The sequence below is a fragment of the Trichoderma virens genome, assembly GCF_000170995.1.
Source record: "Trichoderma virens Gv29-8 chromosome Unknown TRIVIscaffold_86, whole genome shotgun sequence".
NCBI lineage: Eukaryota > Fungi > Ascomycota > Sordariomycetes > Hypocreales > Hypocreaceae > Trichoderma > Trichoderma virens.
This window is the reverse complement of record NW_014013663.1, coordinates 624,799-646,300: the sequence shown is the minus strand read 5'-3', so window position 1 is coordinate 646,300 and position 21,502 is coordinate 624,799. Positions and strand designations below refer to the sequence as shown.

At 45.6% G+C, this 21,502-nt stretch overlaps 5 protein-coding genes across 5 annotated transcripts; 3 read left to right on the top strand and 2 right to left on the bottom strand.

Moving 5' to 3' along the window:
• Positions 1-763: 763 nt before the first annotated feature.
• Positions 764-5,695, top strand: TRIVIDRAFT_112420 (uncharacterized protein; the record flags this gene model as incomplete). Its single annotated transcript, XM_014097179.2, has 6 exons — positions 764-2,285; positions 2,541-2,735; positions 2,877-3,850; positions 4,007-4,540; positions 4,613-5,059; positions 5,258-5,695. Coding segments are annotated over 6 exons (4,110 nt in total), but the record flags the coding sequence as incomplete, so codon positions are not given.
• A 1,265-nt stretch (positions 5,696-6,960) lies between these two features.
• On the top strand, positions 6,961-9,240 carry TRIVIDRAFT_68471 (uncharacterized protein; the record flags this gene model as incomplete). Its single annotated transcript, XM_014097178.1, has 3 exons — positions 6,961-7,045; positions 7,196-7,591; positions 7,649-9,240. The coding sequence occupies 3 exons, from the start codon at positions 6,961-6,963 to the stop codon at positions 9,238-9,240; spliced, it is 2,073 nt and encodes a 690-aa protein (XP_013952653.1).
• A 111-nt stretch (positions 9,241-9,351) lies between these two features.
• On the bottom strand, positions 9,352-11,283 carry TRIVIDRAFT_158985 (uncharacterized protein; the record flags this gene model as incomplete). Its single annotated transcript, XM_014097177.1, has 1 exon — positions 9,352-11,283. A coding segment is annotated over one exon (1,932 nt), but the record flags the coding sequence as incomplete, so codon positions are not given.
• Positions 11,284-15,057: 3,774 nt separating this feature from the next.
• Positions 15,058-19,266, top strand: TRIVIDRAFT_225760 (uncharacterized protein; the record flags this gene model as incomplete). Its single annotated transcript, XM_014097176.1, has 3 exons — positions 15,058-16,918; positions 16,986-17,519; positions 17,603-19,266. The coding sequence occupies 3 exons, from the start codon at positions 15,058-15,060 to the stop codon at positions 19,264-19,266; spliced, it is 4,059 nt and encodes a 1,352-aa protein (XP_013952651.1).
• A 295-nt stretch (positions 19,267-19,561) lies between these two features.
• TRIVIDRAFT_158459 (uncharacterized protein) lies at positions 19,562-21,361 on the bottom strand (the record flags this gene model as incomplete). The annotated part of the gene is made up of 4 exons (XM_014097175.1): positions 19,562-20,083; positions 20,151-20,592; positions 20,664-20,796; positions 20,860-21,361. The coding sequence occupies 4 exons, from the start codon at positions 21,359-21,361 to the stop codon at positions 19,562-19,564; spliced, it is 1,599 nt and encodes a 532-aa protein (XP_013952650.1).
• Between the last annotated feature and the right edge of the window lie 141 nt (positions 21,362-21,502).

Below are 21,502 nucleotides of genomic sequence, written 5' to 3'. Positions count from 1 at the left end.
CTCGAAGTTGCTGGGGTCAGTTGCGCAGCAATCTGAGAGAAAACATTGAATAATCTACACTCATGTGCAGCGAAGCAATTTGAACTAACTCACACGATCAAACGACTCTGCATTTTGTGCATAGCGTGTGATTGCTCCTATATGTTACATTAGATCAGCCTCTAAATCCTACTTCTCCCATATCTGCTGGGACCACGTCACGCAACTTTGGGCACTGATGCAGATACTTATGGGGCGCAAGACGCCGGCTGCTGCATGAATTATGGAGTCATCGTCTAATGAGAAATGCAGAGTAGCATGTTTTCTTCCACTGGCCAATCAAATCCCAATTTCGGTGAGTCGTCGCTTGCTGAAGCCCAACAATGACAAGAGGCTGAAGAGGAATGCGAGGGGGGAAGAGAGTCCAAATACAGTTCGTGTCTTCTTGCTGATACAAGATTTTTGAAACGATAACTTTGCGGCTCAGATTGTGCATTGTACGTCAACGGCTTCGCAATTGGCTATATATTGGCATGTTGGGTTCTTGGTGCTTACCGATATAAAGATACCTCTGGCGCTCCGTTGTTCCAGGATATTTTGAGCACATTACGAATTTATTCATTATTCACTCCTTTAACCTATTTCTGTTATATAGATACAAGGTTTTACTCTTCACGCTCCGAATCCTGCGTTTACAGCACAGGAGGGCGTACCCTCCACCCCCTACGCTACAATGGCAGATCAACTCGATGAGGAGGAGTCCTCAAAGAGGGTTCTCGTTGCGAAGAAAATGCTCAAGACCATGGGGTTTCATGAGGAGATGCTGAGAAGTATCGTCACATCATGGCTAGTTCCCCAATTTAGACCAGAGATTACCTCTGAACTGGGCCAAAGTCTTACCAGAATCCAAGACGTCGGGTTCTTGGGAATATCTAATAACTCATCCGAGGGACTAAGGCCATACCGAATGTTCGATATTGCCGACCGCATGCTTGTTGATAATATTGATCCATCAGCACCGTATTGCATGGTATCGCACCGCTGGAAGGACCCAGAAATCAACCTCGATCTACTTCGAAAGGCCAGGCAAGACGTCGCTGAATCTTATCCAGTTTGGTATAACCCAGATCGCAACGATGTTGAAATCATCTTAAAATACTGTAAAGAGAAAGTAAAGCAGCAGAGAAAAGATGTCAACGGTTGCGCCGTAAGGAATAGACTCGATGAGAAGCTATCACAGAAGGGCTGCTATGTCCTATCCCTTCTCGGCATGTACCACCAGAGCAGAAAAGTTCACGCCGAAGTCCGTGAAGCACACGCAAATTTAGAGAAGATTGTACGCGACCAAAAAGTTACGGAGATGGAAAACAGAGTATTCAGAGATCTCAACAATAAGGCGAAGTTTGCTGGTGGTACAAATGCAAACGGAACTTCGACAGTGGATGCCGACTACTACGATCACACAACCAACAATCCCGATGAGAATCATGAATTTATCAAAGCGGCTTACGACAGAGTATTTGACGCAGATTGGGAAAGGGACAAGCAGTCGGACAACATAAAATTCGATGCCCTCAGTCGGGATCTCCGCGAGACGGTGGAGGGTATGATTCGCTGCTTACGTCTATGGAGATCCGCCATTAAAATAGAACAGTCTATTCTGAGAGCTGGAGAAATTTTTGACCGCGGTCTGCTACCTGGCCAAAAGCAACAAACGTCTTATGTGTGGCTTGACACCTGCTGCATTGACAAGAGCAACCATAACGAGTATTCTGAATCAATGTCTCTTATGGGAGATTGGTATGCGCAATCTGCATTTACTCTGGTGCACTTGGATACTGGGTTCGATAAGTCACCAAAAGGATCTGACGCAGAAATCTATTGGCAAGAATTCTTACACACAGACGGCGACCATGAGAAGTTGGCATCAATTCCAAATCGAGAATTGGATCAAGTTCAGAGTTATAGAGATATCGACAATGAGCCAGAAGTTGAGTGGTCTACGAGAGGATGGACGCTGCAGGAATTGGTCATGAGCAGGATGACTTATTACGTCAACGCTGATTGGCAATTCCTTCATCGACCTGTCGAAAATCTAGGCCGAGCATATCATCTCATACCCTATATTGATCTATACACCGAGCCTCTCGAAGTCAAGCCCACTCCAAACTCGTGGAAACCGGAAGTTCTAATGACTGCATTATTGAACTTGGGGGCTGTCATCCAAAGCGATGCGCTGAAAGTTGTCTATCCTAGGATTGAGAAGGAATCAGAGGATGTGGAGATCGATGACAGTCAGTCTTTAAGTAATCGGTTACTAACTTCGATTGCGATGCCGTGGAACTTGATGGATACCGTGTTCCATGTTGTCAAGCCCGAACCCACTAAGAGTGATGTATTGAGGGATAAGTCTTCACGAGACGCCTTACTGCATGAAATTTCGGTACTTTGGGATCCAGAATTGGCAGCTCGATTCCCTCAAATCGAGGTGAATGAAAAGGACAGAGCGAAACAAAAGCTGTTTATGGTTCCCGAAAATGCGTTTCCCCAAAACAGTCCAGATGCCGAAGAAAGGGTATTACATGCGCTTTCTATCATCAAAGCTCTCGAGCTGGTGGGATTCTGCTTCCCCAAAGATTTATCCCGCGAGACAGCCAAATCCGAAATGGCTCAAGCTGTTTTCTTTGGCGCCGTGGGGCTCATTGAATGCTACGACGAAACTCGGTACCCCATTATTGTCCAGCGAATGCTAAGAAGTGAGATTGATGGCAATAAGCCAAGTGATGCTCAGGAGAAGGAACTGCTCAGGCTGAAAAGGGAAGCAGAAAAGAGGGTCAAGCTTGAGATGCGGAAAAAGCTCTTCCAAGAGCTGCTCAACTCTTTTCCCGAGGCAAAAGAACATTGCGCCATTGACGAAATGCAAAATACTGAAGAAAAAGAAGAGGCATTATCCAAGACGCTTGCATACATCTTGCATGTGCTTGTCGACCTAGTGAAGCCTCTGATCCAGGAAGATCGACAGTACATTGCTGACTTTGGCAACATCACACTCCTTGATTCATGGATTGAAGGTACGCAGAGATACGGTTTCACCACCCAAGAGGTCATGACTTTGGCATGTGAGCGAAAGACCACAAAGTCGTTTGATCGTGCATACTCATTAATGGGTATCTTGGGGGTCCGGTTTCCCACTTTTTCCGCGGAGGGATATGAGAAAGCACTATGCCGACTCCTCGATGAAACAATCACTATCCATAATGATGTCTCTATCTTTAACTGGACCGGTTACAATAAAGGAAGTTCGATGCGCGGTCGCTCGATGTATCCATCAACGCAAGAGGCGTATAAGGCTAAAGGCGGCAAGCTGCATAGCCGCAACTCCTTTTCAGAAGTCGAGGAAGACAAGATGCTGAGAACAACGAGCGCTTATCATGCTGTTGTCGCACTTTTGCGTGATATAATCGATTTTCTCAAAAAGAATACCCCGTCTAAACAGGAAGTTGAATGGATTCAAGACATCGCTAAAATTGTTAAAAATTTTAAACTGGACAAATTCAAAATACCGGCAGTTGATCACGCAAAGACAGAGAAACTTCGGAGTCACGCCAGTATCCACAGCAGAGCAGAGGCGGTACCATTTGAGATTGAGATTATTAGCAAATTTATCGGGTACATTATTCACCCTTCTGCTAGGCCAGCATCTAACCAAAACGTCGAATTGCAAAGCGTCATGATGAGAAACCTCACCTCACAAATCTCCATCAACCCAAACCCCGAACCGGAGTCTGCTATGCCTACTCGTGTGTCGAGAGATGATACGGAACCGGTTGAACAACCTGTCTCTCCAATTACAAACCAAGACCTTGCGCCTGTAGATGATGATATATCTGCAGTGGCTCCAACAGAGGTCCCATTACCTGCAGGAGATGTAGACGATGAGTCTCTACCTACAGGTAGAAAGAGCAGATTTGTGGAGCAACTTTCTGAAGCGGGACGAACTCCGGCGGCATCTATGATAGACTCGCAGGGCAAATCACAAAATGGAGATGAGGCTGTAAATCCAGACGACGATATCACCAGATATCTTCAAAATTGGGCTACGAAGCTTTGCGATGGGACCAAAGTAGATGAAAATGCTCTTAAAGAACAACTGCCAGGCAAAATACAGGGGATAAAGTACAAGATTGAGGAGCAGCAACAGCAGCAAGAGAACCTCATCAATAAGATGTCATATTTCGGATCCTCGAATATGGTCTCGCCACATCCTATCATAGTTACTAATGCAGGCATTGAGGGCATATTCGACGTTCAACGTGTTATCATCACAATGGCAGATATTGACGGCCTGCGGCAACAAGTCGCGCATACGACAAGTACAGAGCAAGTGATATCCGGCTACTGCTCAATTAGCACCGGTTTTGCCCAAGTTATTGTGCGATTCTCTTGCAAGAGTGGTCTGTTGAGAAAACAGCTGGAGGTCATCGATGGCATTGACTTTAACGTGATCAAAGAGAAGAGCAAAAAGGTAGATAAAAAGCGGGAACACAAAACAACCAGCAAGGTTCTCTGGGACAAATTTAAAAGAGATAAGAAGAATCGAGACGATAAAGATGGAGATAAAAAGAAGAAGAAGAAAGGCAAAGATGAAGCAAATAACGGCACAGAAAGTGACTTGCTTGTTTCGGAGAGTCTTGATGATGCTGATAACAAGAATGAAACTGAGAATGAGGTCTTGGAAGGTCAACAAATTCGCGACACAGATGAAGAGGGGACAATCAACCGGATGATCAAGTTTATCCAGGAGGATGACTTGCGACTCGTGGCAGGCGAGTGGGTGCTCGCACGATGTTCAGGCGTGGCAGACGCGAACTGGTTTCTCTGCTATCTTGAGTTGGGCTCGACACACCCGTTTTATGGTTACCGCATCCCAACGAGCGAGATTGACTTTGAGAATTGCATCCCAGAAGATGGGCTGGTACTAGCATGGAACCAGTACATGAACCGAAAGAAGGAGGAAATGTGCAAGATCTTGACGATTTTGCTCAAATCAAAGGAGCGTAAGCTCAAGAGGAGAAGGCTGGTTGGCCGCATACTGCGTGATCTCGCGCCATTGGATGAGAAAGTGGAAGAAGAATACGAAGACAACCGACAGAACTTGGTTGACAGAATTGATACCAATGATGGCCAAAATAATCATACACAGAATGATTACGACTACCTGGATGAGTACGCACAGGACAGGAGCGAGGGTGCTAGGGAATTGCGGCCAAGTTCAGAGCTTCATTCTCAAGATTCGGCGATGAGCGTACCACAAGACGACATGTGGTCAGCTCCATTAGATCCGCAATCTCAATTCACAGCTTCGAGCTTTGAGACACAATACGTGTTGCCTAACCAAGAGCTTCGTCCTGAGGACTCGGTGTCAAATATTGGAGACCAAGACTCAAGGCCAAGCCAACAACCCCCGACGCTCCGTGGCTCTACAGCAGCCTCGAAAGAGGGCGAAGACGAGGATGAGAAATCTCACTTTTGGGACTATCTGCCGTTTATAGAAAAGGTTGCCGAGACGAAGGCGAAGCATTTTGACAAGCACTTGAGCGCAACGGCGTTGAAGAACACGCCTCCGGTGCTTCGGCAGGCGATTGAGAATTTGAACGATAACAGGGATTTTTTGCCGGCCATGTTTCACTCTGCAAAGAAGATTCATATGTTTTAGGGAACGATCTGTAGCAAAAATTGATACGATTTCATTGTTTTTTGAGCGAATTAACAAACAAACATGTTTTAAACTCTGCTGCTGTACGAAGAAAAATAAAGAACCTTGAAATAGACTTATAAAAGATTGGCCGATGTGGGGATTGATCCCACGATCTTCTGAATTGCATCTGCTTAGATGAAGAATTGAACAAATGTTCGAGTCAAGTAACGGAATCCAGGGGACAACCATCACACCTTGGGCAAGATTGATATTCAGACGTGTTAACCACTACACCAACCGGCCGTTGTTGAGAAATAAGCAGTGAATATTGTCTTAAGTACATGTAGGGTTGGAGTTGAGTTGTTGTCTCATGCGTTAATATTAGACTGGAAGTGAGTCGAGTTGGAGGCGCTGTTAGAAGTGGTCGCGATACGGGGGTGAGCTCCCTAATTTATAGAAGGGCAGCCCGCTAGCGCATGCGGACCAGCGGCCTGCCAGCCCCAATTGTCCCCCGCTCTAGTGCATCCATTCACTAACCAGGCCTAACCAGGCTCGAGCGCTAAAGCTCGTGCAAGTCCAATCCACACGGGCACCCAGAACAAACATCCAATCCACATGCATGGATCCATATGCAGAAATCAACGTCTGCGGCGCTGAGGGCGATATGCGACGTCTAGAGGACAAAATCCGGTGCGAAACCCTTCAATTTTCCTTTCTAGCGATTCTTTAGGGGCTATGGGATTCTGGAGACTGCCTTGAGCTTGCCGTTTTAAAGAACCTGCCCTCCTTGATGATGCCTACATGTTGATGTACAGATCAGCAGGATAGATGCATCACGCTTCATCCGCAAGCCAACGAATTTCAAATTTCCCCTCAGCCACCTGAAGAACATAAAAAAGCTTCTATAGCTCTGTATTGACAATCGCCTATCGATAGATGACGTGCTTGTAACCTCAGATCACCTGCTGTCTTCCGTCTATGCCCTCAAACCTGCCTCTCAAGTCGACATCGTGACTTACATGTATTCATTTCAATGTTCCTCTAAGCAATTGCTCATCAACATTGAAATGAGTGCGGCATATATTCATTCAAATGGATTACGTTTTCCCCTTTGAATACTGCCGTCAAAGAATACTGTCTCTCCAGTTACAAAAAGGCGCGCCTGGCTGCTCATACTCATCGTTCGATTTATATTTTAGATTCCCCTGTTATGAGCTAGGATTAATTAATGCCACTTTCGCCAGCAAACGCCAAGCTAGTAGTCACGGGGACAATGGAATTACATGTGCCTTGATCCTTCATCACGTCGCGCCTTTTTTGCAAACACGCGCGATGCAATTTGCCTACAATTGATTGGCATCCAGCGTTGTAAGTTCCCCAGCCCAATGACAGAATCCGCAGCCATGGATCAGCCACCCGCAGACGAGGAATCGAAGCCAGGATCCAAGGACATACCCTTCCCATCTAAAGACAATTTTTGTAAACACTGTAGCCTCATCTCATTACCTTCGCTGACAGCTGAGTTTGCCTCTCCGCCGAGCTTCTGGAGAGCGCTGGAGCTGGAAAATGCCATACCTGGTATGTCTTCCAAATACGGTATGAGACACATGGACAACGCAAAAGATGTTCATGAAACTGCCAAAACATGCGCCATGTGCTTCCTCGTGCTTGTGGCTTTTACACAGCGATACAAATATACCCGCCCCTTTGCGGAAAAGCCCATCTTTCTCAGTCCTTTGTGGACTACTGGAACTGCTACGCCAAAGACTCCCAATCCTGTGGATGATCAAACACCCCTCAAAGGGATGCTCATTTGGGTGCCAATTGACGGCCATCCGCCTATCGAAGGAAATTTAGATATTATCGAGCGAGGGGGATATGCCCCATGCATATTGTTATTTTTCACTGATGATGGTATGGTTTACTACTCTTCACAAGAATGACTGTGATTTAACGTATTGGCACACATAGAAAGTCCTCATACATTCCAGCGCATAGTCGGCAGATGCCCAGTTCGCCACGATACGGGAAGTCCCCAAACACTCTCACGCCTCCGTCATTATTTCACCACATGCCGAGGGAATCACCCCAAGTGTTTGGAAACGGTCGCAGGTCCTCCTTTCGGCAAAGATGAAGAACCGATACTTCCAACACGTATCATCGACCTCGGGCATCCAGGTTCTAACGGAGAGCCTGAACCTCGCCTAATTTATGCAGAAAAATCTCGCGGCAACTATGTCGCCCTTAGCTATCGTTCTCCCTATAATACAGAACCGTTTTGCACAACCAGTAAGAGTATCGGGGACCATCTCCAGGGCATCCCATGGGACAATTGTCCCAAACTATTTCGAGATGCGATGAAGATGACCAAGGACCTGGGTATGCGTTACATCTGGATTGATCTACTCTGTATTGTACAGGATGACCGTGATGAGTGGCTCAGTGAATCGAAAAAGGCGGCTAAAATTTTCGAGAGAGCAACACTCGTTATTGCCGACTCGATGGCATGGACTTTCGACGAGGGACTCTTCAATTCTCGGGGAATGTTACGATATTCACCATCTCCAACTCTTGCCCGGATCCCCTACCATGACGTATCTGGGATTTCAGATGGCACAATGCTCTATGTCGATTATGACATCTCCTACAGTCCCTGGGGACCTCGAAACGACGATCCAAATGAGACGTACAGCAGCTTCCAAGGGCGGGCCTGGGTGACGCAAGAATTCTTAATGGCACGGCGTGTCGCTTTCTTTACGTTATCTGGTTTCGTCTGGTCATGTAGATCAATTCGAATAAGACCCAACGGCATCCAAGACGCGTCAACCAGAAATTTACACAACATGAAATGGTCCGAAATCGTCCAGCAACATGTGTCGACCGAGCTGAAGCAACCAGAGGACCGACTTCTGTCTCTGGAAGGCCTTGGTACTGAGATACAGAAGCGATACGGTGGAATCCCGTACAGATATGGTGTGTTTGAGAAGGAACTACAGCTGCAGCTGATGTGGCGGGTCGATCGTGGACAGGCAGAGCGGCACAAGAATCCTATCTCTATACCATCGTGGTCATGGGCATCAAGCTTGGCGAGGATTCAATTCTTCGACCAATTTGAGACACCGGGGCCTTTATCTAACGTGGTACATTTAGAAGATTGTGGGCAGATGAGTTTCGATGGTGACGCAGTTGTGATACCGGCCGGGAAGATGAGAAAGCTGAAGAAATACCCTTGGTGGCGGAAGATGAAGGTCGTTCCGGAGGAGTTTTACGAGCAGAGATATAATTGGGAAAATTCTGTTCGTTATGACGAACTCGAATCACCTGGTATCTTTTCGGGATCTCTTTTTGCGCTTTTGCTCTGTACTAGGCAATTAAAATGGTCGGAGGATCGCATAGAAACCCAAGAGTACTTTATTGTCTTAAGGAGGATCTCCAGATGCAATCACACGTACGAGAGGATTGGAGCAGGAATGTCTTGCAATCGGGAGCAACAAGAGTTTGTGGGTAATCTGCCGATGTTATCTACAGACTGTAAAATCAAGGAGAACATTCGGATTATTTAGGATGGACGCCAAGACCAATTAAAGGGTGAACAAATTCACCTTCTAATCATCATACTGCCTCATAGTTGAACTATCTGGCGCATTGGCGCTCGGTAGAAATGCTATATGTACTTAATCATCCCAACCCAAAAGGTTGGAGATCCATGATCTCTTTTCACGCCTTACCTGGCGATGTTCATCCAACAATACTTGAAGTCTTCTGGCTTCACCTTCTCCGAATATCTCATATAGCATTCCCAAGACAGTCAAAGATTTCGGGTCGTCGTCAAACCAACAGACTGGACTTGCGCCATGAGAAATCAGCTGCTCGCTCGCCTGGTACCAAGCATCCCTAAGTGATTGAGGTGGCGCTTCGCCTACTTGCAAACCCTCGTAGCATGACGAAAGAAACAATGCCCAAACAGTTCTCCCATCGTTCAGATGGACTTTTTGATTCGGATCTGCCCCATTCTCCAACAGTAACTTAACCATACCTATGTCCACACTTGGGTCATCCCTCAGCGAATGATAAGGCATGGAAATAGGTGTGACTCTTCTTGGTGGAAGCGCATAGTCTAACAATGGCCTTCCATTTTTTTTAATGTGTCTCATGTCGGAATGAAGCTTTGCATCAGTGTATTTCACCAATCGTGCCTGGATAGCCAATGCCAAGAAGTTGCATTTTCCACCTTCGCGATATTCATCATTGCCTCGGCCAGTAGGGGAATCTCTAATGTGTGTCCAGTGTTTACCAAAAGAGCGAGTGTGTTGGCAATTCACCCTGTCAACCTCGTCCAGTAGGTCAATTAAGCTTAAAGTAGCCGTTAGCTGATCTCCTTTTTCGACCTCATGAGCATAGTATAATAGCTCATCAACAATTCCAATCATTTTTGTGATTGAAATTTGATCCTTCCTGTTGATTTCGGGCAAACCCTTTAGCAAGAAAAGCATCATCTTGCATAATGAATTATAAGCATTGAAACCAGGAGCTAGCTCTTTCAGCTTGTCGTAGTAGCGTTCCCGAAGGAAATCACCAACGGTGCGGTGAAGATAATCCACTGGGTGCAGTAAAAATATTGGGTGATCTTTATCCTCGACTGTTACAAGATCGCTGCATCGATTCTGTATTCGTGCCTTCCACTTTTCATCACTCGTTTGCACCTCTTCTAGAGACAGCGGGCAAATCTGAGCCTTGATCGCATAGTCGGCATCAAGCCTCTCCTTTTCCAGCAGTGAGAATACAAACAGAGGTAGAGGCTGGACTTGTGCAATTGTAGTAAGAAATATTTGTGCCATCTCCTCTTTATAAACATCTTTTATGTTTTCGATGATGTGATCGAAGTATGCTTCCAAGTCTGGAGGAAATTCGCGAAGAATCTTTTGCAAAGTGGAGATACCTTCGTTCCTGTTAACTGCGTGAACCAAATCACGAGTAACAAAGTAGACCCAGAGCCACACTCCTTGTGCCTCTTCTGCAATCTGCGTAATAATGCTGCTGCATTCAGGGCCGGAGTCTTGCAGTAGTTTGAAGTTCTCATTTTGCTGAAGCTCTTCTTGAACATATGTCCTCATATCCTCCATTGTAAAATCTTGCATAATTAGAGTGTGTCGACGATGTGAGAGTGCACTTTCAAGAAATGTTCTGGGTCGACTTGAAAGGCATAATTTTACATTTCGTGCATTTTCGAAAATTGATAAAACTTTGACGAGATCTTTATCTTCTCCACTGTACTCGTCAAGTCCATCAATAAAGAAGCAAAATTTGGCTGAAAGTTTTTCTTTTTCCAAAACTCGTCGAAGAGTTGCCATTAGCTCGTCGATACGCCACCCTTCATGGCTCAGATGACCTTGGCAGACCTCCGTAGCGATATCAGGGGTTCTTCTCAGAATTTGGTAGAGCATGGATTGAAGGAGCCCAGCTTGCGATTTTTGCATCGGGAAACCCTGATTCCAGAAGAAAAAGCTGGGGTAATATACTTTTGCAGGCCCGGCCCACTGCTTTAAAGCTAATTGTGTTTGCGGATCTTCTGATGCGAATTTTATCAGTGTTGACTTGCCACTACCAGCCTAGATATATTTCCAATTAACTTCCATGTAAGTATAAAATTTAAAATAAAATATGTCTTACTTTGCCAACAATAAAATATGTACCATCTTCTGATTTTAGCCAATCTAAGAAATTCGTTGTAGGTTGATTGAATAGCCAATTATTAGTGCGGTGTTCGGAATCTTTAATTTGACTCCATCGATAATTAATTTCCTTAAAATGCAGACTTTTAATAATCTTACACTGCTGTCTCTGTCTGCTACCACTTTCTTCTAAAGAACCTAGACAGTCCTTTAAGTGGTTCCGTTGATCGTCTTTGTTGTTGTTGTTGTTGTTGTTGTTGTTGATATCGGATGTTGCTGTTAGCTGTAAAATTTTCGTATGTAGAGAATCCAGGGTATCGTCATGATCGATATTAAATTCGTTTCGCGATGCTCGGAGAGCTTTAAGTTCGGAAATGATCGCTGAATTTTGCTGTCTGGTTTTAGGTTAGCGGATCATCCCGAGATCACAAAGCATACTGCAATTCGACTCCAAAATTACTACCAACAACTGAAGGAAAGAATAGGGCTAACTTTTGAAGAGCTTGGTTCACATTGGCCCTCAGTTTCCAATCAAGGTCCTCTAAACGCTGTTGCAGACTTTCCAATTTTTTCCCTTTCCATAATGTGCTGATAGCAACTCTCCCCCTCTTTCTTCGAGTTCCGTCCGTCAATTTCAGGCTTTCAAGTTGTTTGCGTAATTCAGAAGCCAGTTGATGGCATTGAGTGGTTTGAGACAGGATTTCTTTTTCATCCTCAGAGAGATGCCGGCTACTTGATCCGTTCTGCTTGATAGTGGCGCACCGTGTCTGAATCTCCTTTGCCATGCGATCGAGCTCGTCCACTTCTGGAAGCGTGCCATTGCGAGACTCGTGAAACAGCTTGGTTATCTTAATTCCTACATCAATGAACGAAATTATGCTGGAAGCGACACCTATTATTGCGAAAGGGTCTGCCATGGTGTAGATTTGTAGAAATACGTCCAATGCATGTATATGAAAAGATGAAAGATTGCCGTAAGGCTGCAACATTTAGGCACCACAGAGAGCCCTGGGTATACCGTACACGTGACTGAGTACATGTATATACACATACAATTGCGAATCAGAAAATGCGTATATTAATACGACGTTTCCCCACACATATATGCACCTTGTTAGGCACATATTGGTATATCGTACGGGCACGTAAGGCATAAATGCTTTCTACATCATTTTTAAAAGAGAAACAAAGAAAAGAAAAGAAGAAGAAAAATCGGCCAACGTGTGTCTGTTCTGACGAACGACGCGATTATCATCTTTTACTGACGGTACAAATGAAAATTGAAAGTAAAAGACAATTTAATCTATGGCACATTCAATCGCTCGTAGGTAGGCAAGCTATTGATCTTGAGATCAGCAAAGATATGGCTAAGACATCAATGTCATAGATTTTTAAATGTTGAAGACAACGAGGAGACAGCGCTCCTATCTGGCCGAGGCCTCCGCTCCTGGACACCCCCATGGCAACATGACAACGCTTGGATTCGGCTTCCTTCGCAGTTTGTGCGTTATCTGTGGCGTAACCCTCAAATCCTATGGTACGTGGGTAGTACGGCGCTTTGCGGAGAGATTTTGAAGGAAATTTTGGACCGGGCGATCTCTCAATTTATGGTTCTAGCCTGCTCTATTAATTTAATATGCCTAACTATTTACTGGAGATTGATGGCGGAAGAATCAGCAGGGTAGGACAATGAATCATCTTAGAAAGAATGTCAATTATAAGACCACTCTTTCGGCTTATTTCTTGTTGGCTTCGGGTCAATCAACAGCATACTAGTACCAAAATGCTTTATTAGTCCTATCATATTGTCACTCTCCAGTCTCGACAATCTGACACCGCAGGCATTCTGAGCCGGACATCACAGTAGGCTCTCAAATAGATCAAAAGCTGGTTCAAGAAGCATCACTGTTAGTACAGAAACTTGATGTTGAAAAGTGTAGTTATGCCTTTTGTTACCTTCATCTGGGCAAGCATCATATAATTGCCGACGCGGAGACAATGAATCAATGTCATCATTTACTGGGAATATGATAGGTTCCAGCTTAAATTGATTCAGTAGCCCTATAGAAATCGAGTGGGATGATGGATTCCCTCCAGAGCCAATGAGCATGATCGGGGAACAACTCTCAAATAGCTTCATGATATTTATAATGGAGTACAAATGCAACAGACGAAGAATCATACTTTTCCAACAAGAGAAACTAGAGGTAACGTTGAATAGACTAAAAATCTCACCGTGATTCAGTTTGTGTCATTTTTTACGAAATTAAGTATATACCTGTGCCAAATGAAATACTTGAAGTAGAAACAGAGAAGGCGATTTGATATAATTTGATACATGAGTATCGTAAAAATACGGTGCAAGCGTAGGCACAGTCGCCGCAGGCAGCAAGGACCATGCACTGTATATATGGGACAAGTGGGTGTCTTACCTATATTAGTGAATGTATATCTATCTGGTTCAATAGTTTAGCGTCATGAAAATATCGCATGATGAGGTAGATAGGCTCTATGTGGAGAATTTAATACTTCAACGTTGCATGCAAGAATTGTCACTTGTCAATCCCCTCGTTTGGAATACTCTTAGACGCAAAAATCTGAAGATAAAATTTTCTCGCCGCCAACATGGTGCCCGGGATCATTGCAACATTGAGCTGCAGTGGAAGCTTGAATTGCCTCTGTGTGAACCCCCAACCCCCCACAGAGGAAAGAGGAAAGCCTTTTACTTCACAAGATATGACTGGAATGCTCATATGGGACGCAGAGTCTTGCACAGTTTGAATTTAAATAATGTACTTATTTTTGGCGGCTTAGATTATTAGGGACTACGCTCCCAATTTAATCTCGCACCTTTTGGAAGAACACTGTGTACTCGTCTTTTGTGAGACATGGTACAGTATAATCCCAAGGTTTCATAGCACAAAGCACGGAGTACCGGGCAGAATGATGGACACGAGCAATCCACTACAGAAAATTTAATCTCATGTATGTTAGATTTGTTCAGTTTAAGTTTAATCATATCTGGTGTATTCATTGATAATCTTCCCATCTTACAATAGGATAGGACCTGAAAATGGATCATTTCGATTGTTTCCTACTTGCTCAACACAGATGTGACATTTTAAAATAAATGATCGGCGATGTCTCAGTCTAGCTACATACCGGCAGATCCAGAGCATTAGCTGATGACATGGAATCTGCTCACCGATCTTGGATTCTTGATGAATACCGATCAAATCATATCCATACCGAATGAGGGTTGCGGGGACTCGTACAGAGTAGCTAAGTCCATAATGCTACTTATTGTGATGACAATTGATGAGTAACAGATGCTATTAACGCAATATCATGGGTATGAACCTGTAGAATGCCTTTTGCTACACTCCAACATGGTTCGTATCGCGCACTATGTCATGAAAGGCTCTTTTAGATATCGTATTACTATTGCGACCTCAGAAATGCTAATATCCCTTATGTTGGTCCTAAAATAACTGTACATTCTGTTCAAAAATCACCACCGCTCTCTAGCTTGAAGTTCGGTTTAAAATTACCTACTACATATATGTACCCATCATACTCCCTTGGACATGTGGCGATCTCATTCCTGTAGCAGCCGAGGGTGAAGTCGAAACCTAGGGCTCATATCAACTTTAAATATATTTTACACTTGGGTCGTATGTAGTGTTCCAGCACAGACCATTAACGACCATGGTTTCCCAATCTTCTGGGAAGGCTATTGAGCATATCGGCACTCGCGATGCCAATGGTACTTCTAAGCATCGCGAGAAATTTACCCACAATGAAACACCGGAAGACGATATTCAACCTATTCGAGACTCGGAATCCTCTTATAGAGCTGTTTTACAATCACGAAAGCCAAAAGACGCGAGCAATTGTTTGCCAACCAACCCAATTGACGCTCAGGGCACTAAGCTTGGAAACGCACAAGATCCTTATGGTCACCTCCCACCTCACCAGGCTGACATCCTCAAGCGCCAGATCGTCATTCCGGAGGGTGATCATGGAATCAAAGCCATCTACCGATATGCCACGCGTAACGACGCCATCATCATCATCGTCTCCTCTCTTTTTGCAATAGCATCGGGCGCGGCCATGCCACTTATGAACATCGTTTTCGGTCGCCTTCAAAACACCTTTCAGGGTTATTCGAATGGTACAGACGGTGGTCAAACGCTTAAGCACGGCGATTTTACTAACCAGATGACCAAGTTCGTCCTCTACTTTGTCTACCTCGCCGTTGGCCAGTTTGTTGCCTCGTTTGTCTGCACCGTGGGCTTCATCTACACCGGCGAGCACATTACAGCCAAGATCCGTGAACGCTACCTTGCGAGCTGCTTGCGCCAAAATATCGGGTTCTTCGATAAAACGGGGACGGGCGAGGTTACAACACGTATAACTGCTGAAACTAATCTGATACAGGATGGCATATCTGAAAAGGTATCGTTGACTATTGCCGCGATCGCCACATTTATCACAGCTTTTGTCGTGGGATTTATTACGTATTGGAAGCTCACTCTGATCTTATCGTGCGCTCTATTTGCGCTGCTATTAAGCACCAGCATTGGCTCGAGATTTGTGCTCACGAACAATAAGATCTCTCTCGAATCCTACGCACAAGGCGGTAGCCTCGCCGAAGAGGTTATTGGCTCTATTCGCAATACCATCGCTTTCGGAACTCAAGACCGATTATCTAAGAAATATAGCACTTATCTTGATAAAGGAGCCATATATGGATATAAGATGCAAATTTCCATGGCATGCATGTCAGCCATGATGTGGTTGATCCTTTATCTCACCTACGCACTAGCTTTCTGGCAGGGAAGCAAATACGTGGTGGACGAGGTCATTCCGGTATCCAAGCTTTTAATCGTCGTGTTCTCCATCATTAACGGCTCATTCTCTCTGGTAAATGTCTTGCCGTATGTCCAAGCATTTACGACGGCTATTGCGGCCATGGGAAATATTGCGAATACTATCAATCGTTTATCACCACTCGATGTGACGAATAATGAGGGCAAGACGCTGGACTACGTGGACGGCAACCTTTATCTAGAGAATATCCAGCACATCTACCCATCACGTCCCGAAATACTAGTCATGGACAACGTGACCCTCGAGATTCCAGCTGGCAAGATCACAGCTTTAGTCGGCGCTTCAGGCTCAGGCAAGAGCACAATTTTCGGTCTGATTGAACGTTTTTATGAACCAATTAGCGGCGTTATATACCTCGATGGTTATGATATCAGTCAGCTGAACTTGAGATGGCTTCGTCAACAAGTGGCTCTAGTCAACCAGGACCCTACACTCTTTAGTACCTCTATCTATCACAACATCCGCTACGGTCTTATTGGCACAAAGTTCGAATATGAATCTGAAATCAAGCAAAGAGAGCTTATTATAGAAGCAGCCAAAAAGGCAAATGCGCATGACTTTGTGACTGGTCTTCCCCAAGGTTATGAGACCAAGGTGGGCGAGAAGGGCTTTCTCCTTTCTGGTGGCCAAAAGCAACGCATTGCGATTGCCAGAGCGATTGTATCGGACCCAAAAAGTTTGTTGATAACTAAATTCTCTTCGTTAGAATGAATTTCATGCTGATACTAACTACCAAATTATAGTTCTGTTACTTGACGAGGCCACCTCTGCGCTCGATACGAAATCCGAGAGTGCTGTACAGATCGCCCTCAAGGCCGCCGCGGAGGGACGTACTACTATTTGCATTGCTCACCGTCTTTCTACTATCAAAGGCGCTCATAATATCGTCGTCATGTCTCAGGGTCGTGTCGTCGAGCAGGGCACTCATGATCATCTACTCAATAAGAAAGGGCCGTATTATGATCTAGTAATGGCACAAAGTATATCCAAGGCCGATGATGTGACGGAAGATGGTGAAGAGTCTCTGAATGAAAAAGAGGAGCAACTTATTCGCAGTATGCCAAAAGGCCGCGGGGAGGATGTCAGAGTTCATCTTAAAGAGTCGGTCGGGTCTGAAGCTTCACAAACGGCAAATTCAACCTATGGGGAAAACACGGCTTACAGCCTATGGACATTAATAACCTTGATAAGGTCATTCAATCATCCAGAATGGAAGGCTATGCTTCTCGGCATTTTTTCTTCGATTCTCTGCGGCGCAGGTTTCCCCCTCATGTCAGGTGAGTGAACAGACACCCCCAATTCCTACAGCCAGGTAAAGAGATTTTGTGTGTTTATCTGATCACCCTTTTTCACACTTTAGTATTCTTTTCCAAGCAGATTTCCACATTATCTCGCCCTATCAATGATCAAACCCGCCATACAATAAAAAAGGACTCCGACTTCTGGAGTGCCATGCTCTTGATGATTGCCGTTGTTGAGTTTATAGCATATGCAATAAACGGCTCCGCGTTCGCATTATGCTCTGAGAGACTGATCCGGCGGGTAAGGGAACGTTCGTTTCGTACTATACTGCGGCAAGATGTTGCCTTTTTCGACAGAGATGAGAATACCTCTGGGGCTCTAACAGCGTTCTTGTCTACCGAGACAACGCATGTGGCCGGCCTGAGCGGCGTTACACTAGGGACTCTGATATCGATGACCTCAACCCTTCTTATTGGTATCGTTATGTCTGTAGCTATCGGTTGGAAGTTGTCTCTGGTTTGCCTATCTACTATGCCTGCTCTTCTCGCCTGCGGGTGGTATCGGTTTTGGATACTAGCCCAATTCCAGCAGCGCTCAATATCTGCATATGCCTCATCAGCCTCCATTGCATCTGAGGCAATATCCTCCATACGCACTGTCGCTGCCCTTACACGCGAGCATGAGGTGTTGCATGAATATAGAGAAGCACTTATGGCACAGCAGCATAGGAGCCTTATATCAGTCCTTAAGTCGAGTGTTCTCTTTGCGGCATCACAGAGTTTAATATTCCTCTGCCTTGCCCTGGGTTTCTGGTATGGCGGTACCCTGATCGGTAAGGGCGAGTACGACCAGTTTCAATTCTTCCTCTGTCTCCCTGCCGTCATATTCGGATCCCAATCGGCTGGAACTATCTTCTCCTTTGCGCCAAATATGAGTAACGCACATCGGGCTGCCACGGAACTCAAGAGGTTATTTGACCGACAGCCGACAATCGATACGTGGTCATGCAGAGGAGAACGCCTTGGAACGATTGAAGGCGAAATTGAATTCCGTCAGGTATATTTCCGCTACCCAGAGCGACTAGAGCAATCAGTACTTCGTGGGCTCAGTATTTTTATCAGACCCGGTCAATACATCGCTCTTGTGGGGAGTTCCGGTTGCGGTAAAAGCACAGCAATCAGCCTCTTGGAAAGATTCTACGACCCTCTTGCTGGGGAGATTTATGTTGATGGTAGGGATATTAGTACCCTAAATATCACGGATTACCGATCCTTTATCTCTTTGGTAAGCCAAGAGCCGACGCTTTACCAGGGCACAATCAAGGACAACATCACCTTAGGCAGCCCTAGTGGCGACGTATCAGACGAAGCGATCGAATTCGCCTGCCGTGAAGCCAATATCTACGATTTCATCGTATCACTACCAGATGGATTCAACACAATTGTCGGAAGTAAAGGCGCGCTACTCTCTGGCGGCCAAAAGCAGCGTATTGCCATTGCTCGCGCTTTGATTCGCGATCCCAAAATCCTGCTATTAGACGAAGCGACATCAGCTTTGGACTCTGAATCTGAGCAAATAGTGCAAGCAGCACTAGACAAGGCGGCCAAGGGTCGAACGACTATCGCAGTGGCTCATCGGCTAAGTACTATACAGAAAGCCGATCGTATCTATGTATTTGACATGGGTAAGATCGTGGAAGAGGGGACGCATGCCGATTTAATGAAGAAGCGTGGCAGATATGCCGAGCTTGTTAACCTGCAAAGCCTTGCTGGGGATGCTTAGTATTTGTTACACCATCACATGCATTGAGCGCTCCCAATTTGGACTGATGGCAATTTGAACACAGTTAAAGCTTTGGGCTTGAGTACTGCCCATATCATAAGCACTTTGACTAAGGCGAGTACAGAGATCAAAGACCAGGTCATCTAAAGACCTGGGAGTACAAATTTTAAAGCCGATTTATTTGATTCTACCAAGGTGGGCGTGGTCTACGGAAAGATTATCAGTTCCTACATTTTTTAGAACTAAAGTAATATGGATGTGTCTCGCTATATAAACATACGTAAAGCATCTTGTCTTAATCGGGATAAAGCGATGATCTACTGTTTCGCCTTGTTGCTGTAGAGTCTGTTAAACGAACACCAAACACAATGCAAGTCGCACAAGTCAAGAGACATCCCGTCGAGATAAAGGGCAAGCCGATCCATGCTCCGCCCCACCTCAAGCCCACTCTAAAGGCCCATGCCATTAGGGGTCCAGCGATAAGCATACCGATATTCTGCAAAACACTCATGGCCGCAAACAGCATGGCAGTGTGCTGCTCGCCCGCCAGCGCGATGAGGAGGCTGCGCAGAGATGATTCGTAGCCGTAGCCGAGGGAATAGATCACTAAGGTGGTCATGAGCATGGCTGTTGTGTTGGAGAAGCCGATGCCAAAAGCCCCAATCGTAAGAGCCACCATGCCTGCTCGTGCCAGTAAAGCATCTTTGGCAACTGGCGATAGCCTATACTTGAAAAGAAGCACCTGACTGAGAGCAGGGAGAATTGCGGCGAGGAGGACAAGGTTCACAAAGGCGCTGATGGACGACAGCAGGCCAGCCTTGGAGAGAGCGTTAGTGACATTGGTAGGACATGTAAGGATTATTTTGGGTTGCATCTCAACATACCTTTGCCCAGGTCCATCCAAAGCGCTTCGTAGTGTACTGCATGAGAATTATGGTCACGTAATTGCCCAACGTGGTAAATATCAGGCTAAGAAGAAGGAGGCCGAGACGCTTGTTTTCCCAGAAATACTTGACCAAGATCGCCAATTTTTCAAGCTCCAATAGATCATAGATGCGCATCTTCAGCCCCCTACTCTTGGTGATATTACTGGACGCGGATGTGTCACTTCGTCCATCGTCGTCATTTCTGGTCTCTTCGGTTTCCACCGCGCTCAGTGGCCGCGTCTCTGGAAATGCCAGGGCTAACAAGACACAGGCGAGCAAGCATACCAAGCCGATATAGACAGACAGCCATACACTATGTTGCACAGCCATGAATGCTAGTGGCCCAGAGATTAATTTGCCTCCTATAGCGACGGCGGCGACGTAGAAGAAGACGGTGGATCTATATTCCAGGCGAAGGAGTCAGCCTCGTTGTCAGCAAGTAGGAAGGTCCAAAATCTGTAAATCTCGTACCGCTGCGCTTCTGTTGAAACATCGCTGGCAATAGTGAAGATCATGGCATTAAAGACGAATGTGCCACCTCCGATCAGGGTGAACAAGGCGGCGAGCCATATTAATCGAATCGGGAAGATGTGTGGGAATCGACCTACATACAAACAGGCGTTAGTCGTTCAAGATTTACCGGTCGGATGAATTGCGACTCGCTTACAGATGATCGTGACTCCAGCTTCGACCAGCAAAAGACCTAGTATAGACAGGCTGAGGATGACGCGACGTCCGTACTTGTCTGCGGCAACTCCGTACGGCACAGCTGTGATGAGGCCGGGAATAATAGCAAACGTAAAGCCCCAGCCCTGGATAGTAGACAACTCGGACTGGACATTTTCGCTTTTGCACCGCAGGTCTGTGGCGGGGTTGTTGACGTCTGGATAGAAGCTGCGACACAAAACTCCCTCCTCGATTTGGCTGATAGATATAGTGAGGAGAGTTGCAGCAAATTCCACGATCAGGAGCAGAAGTAGGCAAAGAACAGCGACGGCGATGCGACGAGAGATGCGGATCTGGTCGCTGATGTTGTCATCGATGTTGCTGACGTCGTCGCTACTATTTCCATTGTGCGTGATATTGCCGAGGTCATTGCTGTCATCATTTTGGACAGATGAAAGGAGGCGCGTGCGTTCAGAGACGCTGTTGGTATGCTCAGAAGTCATGATGGTCCAGATCCAGAGAAGGGCCTTGCTGTCCCAAGGATCCTTTCCACAATTCCCTCTACATGACAGAAGTGGAAAATGCTGAGCGTCTCTCAAACGATAAGATGTCTCCTCTTCACACTTAACACAGGCTGATGGACA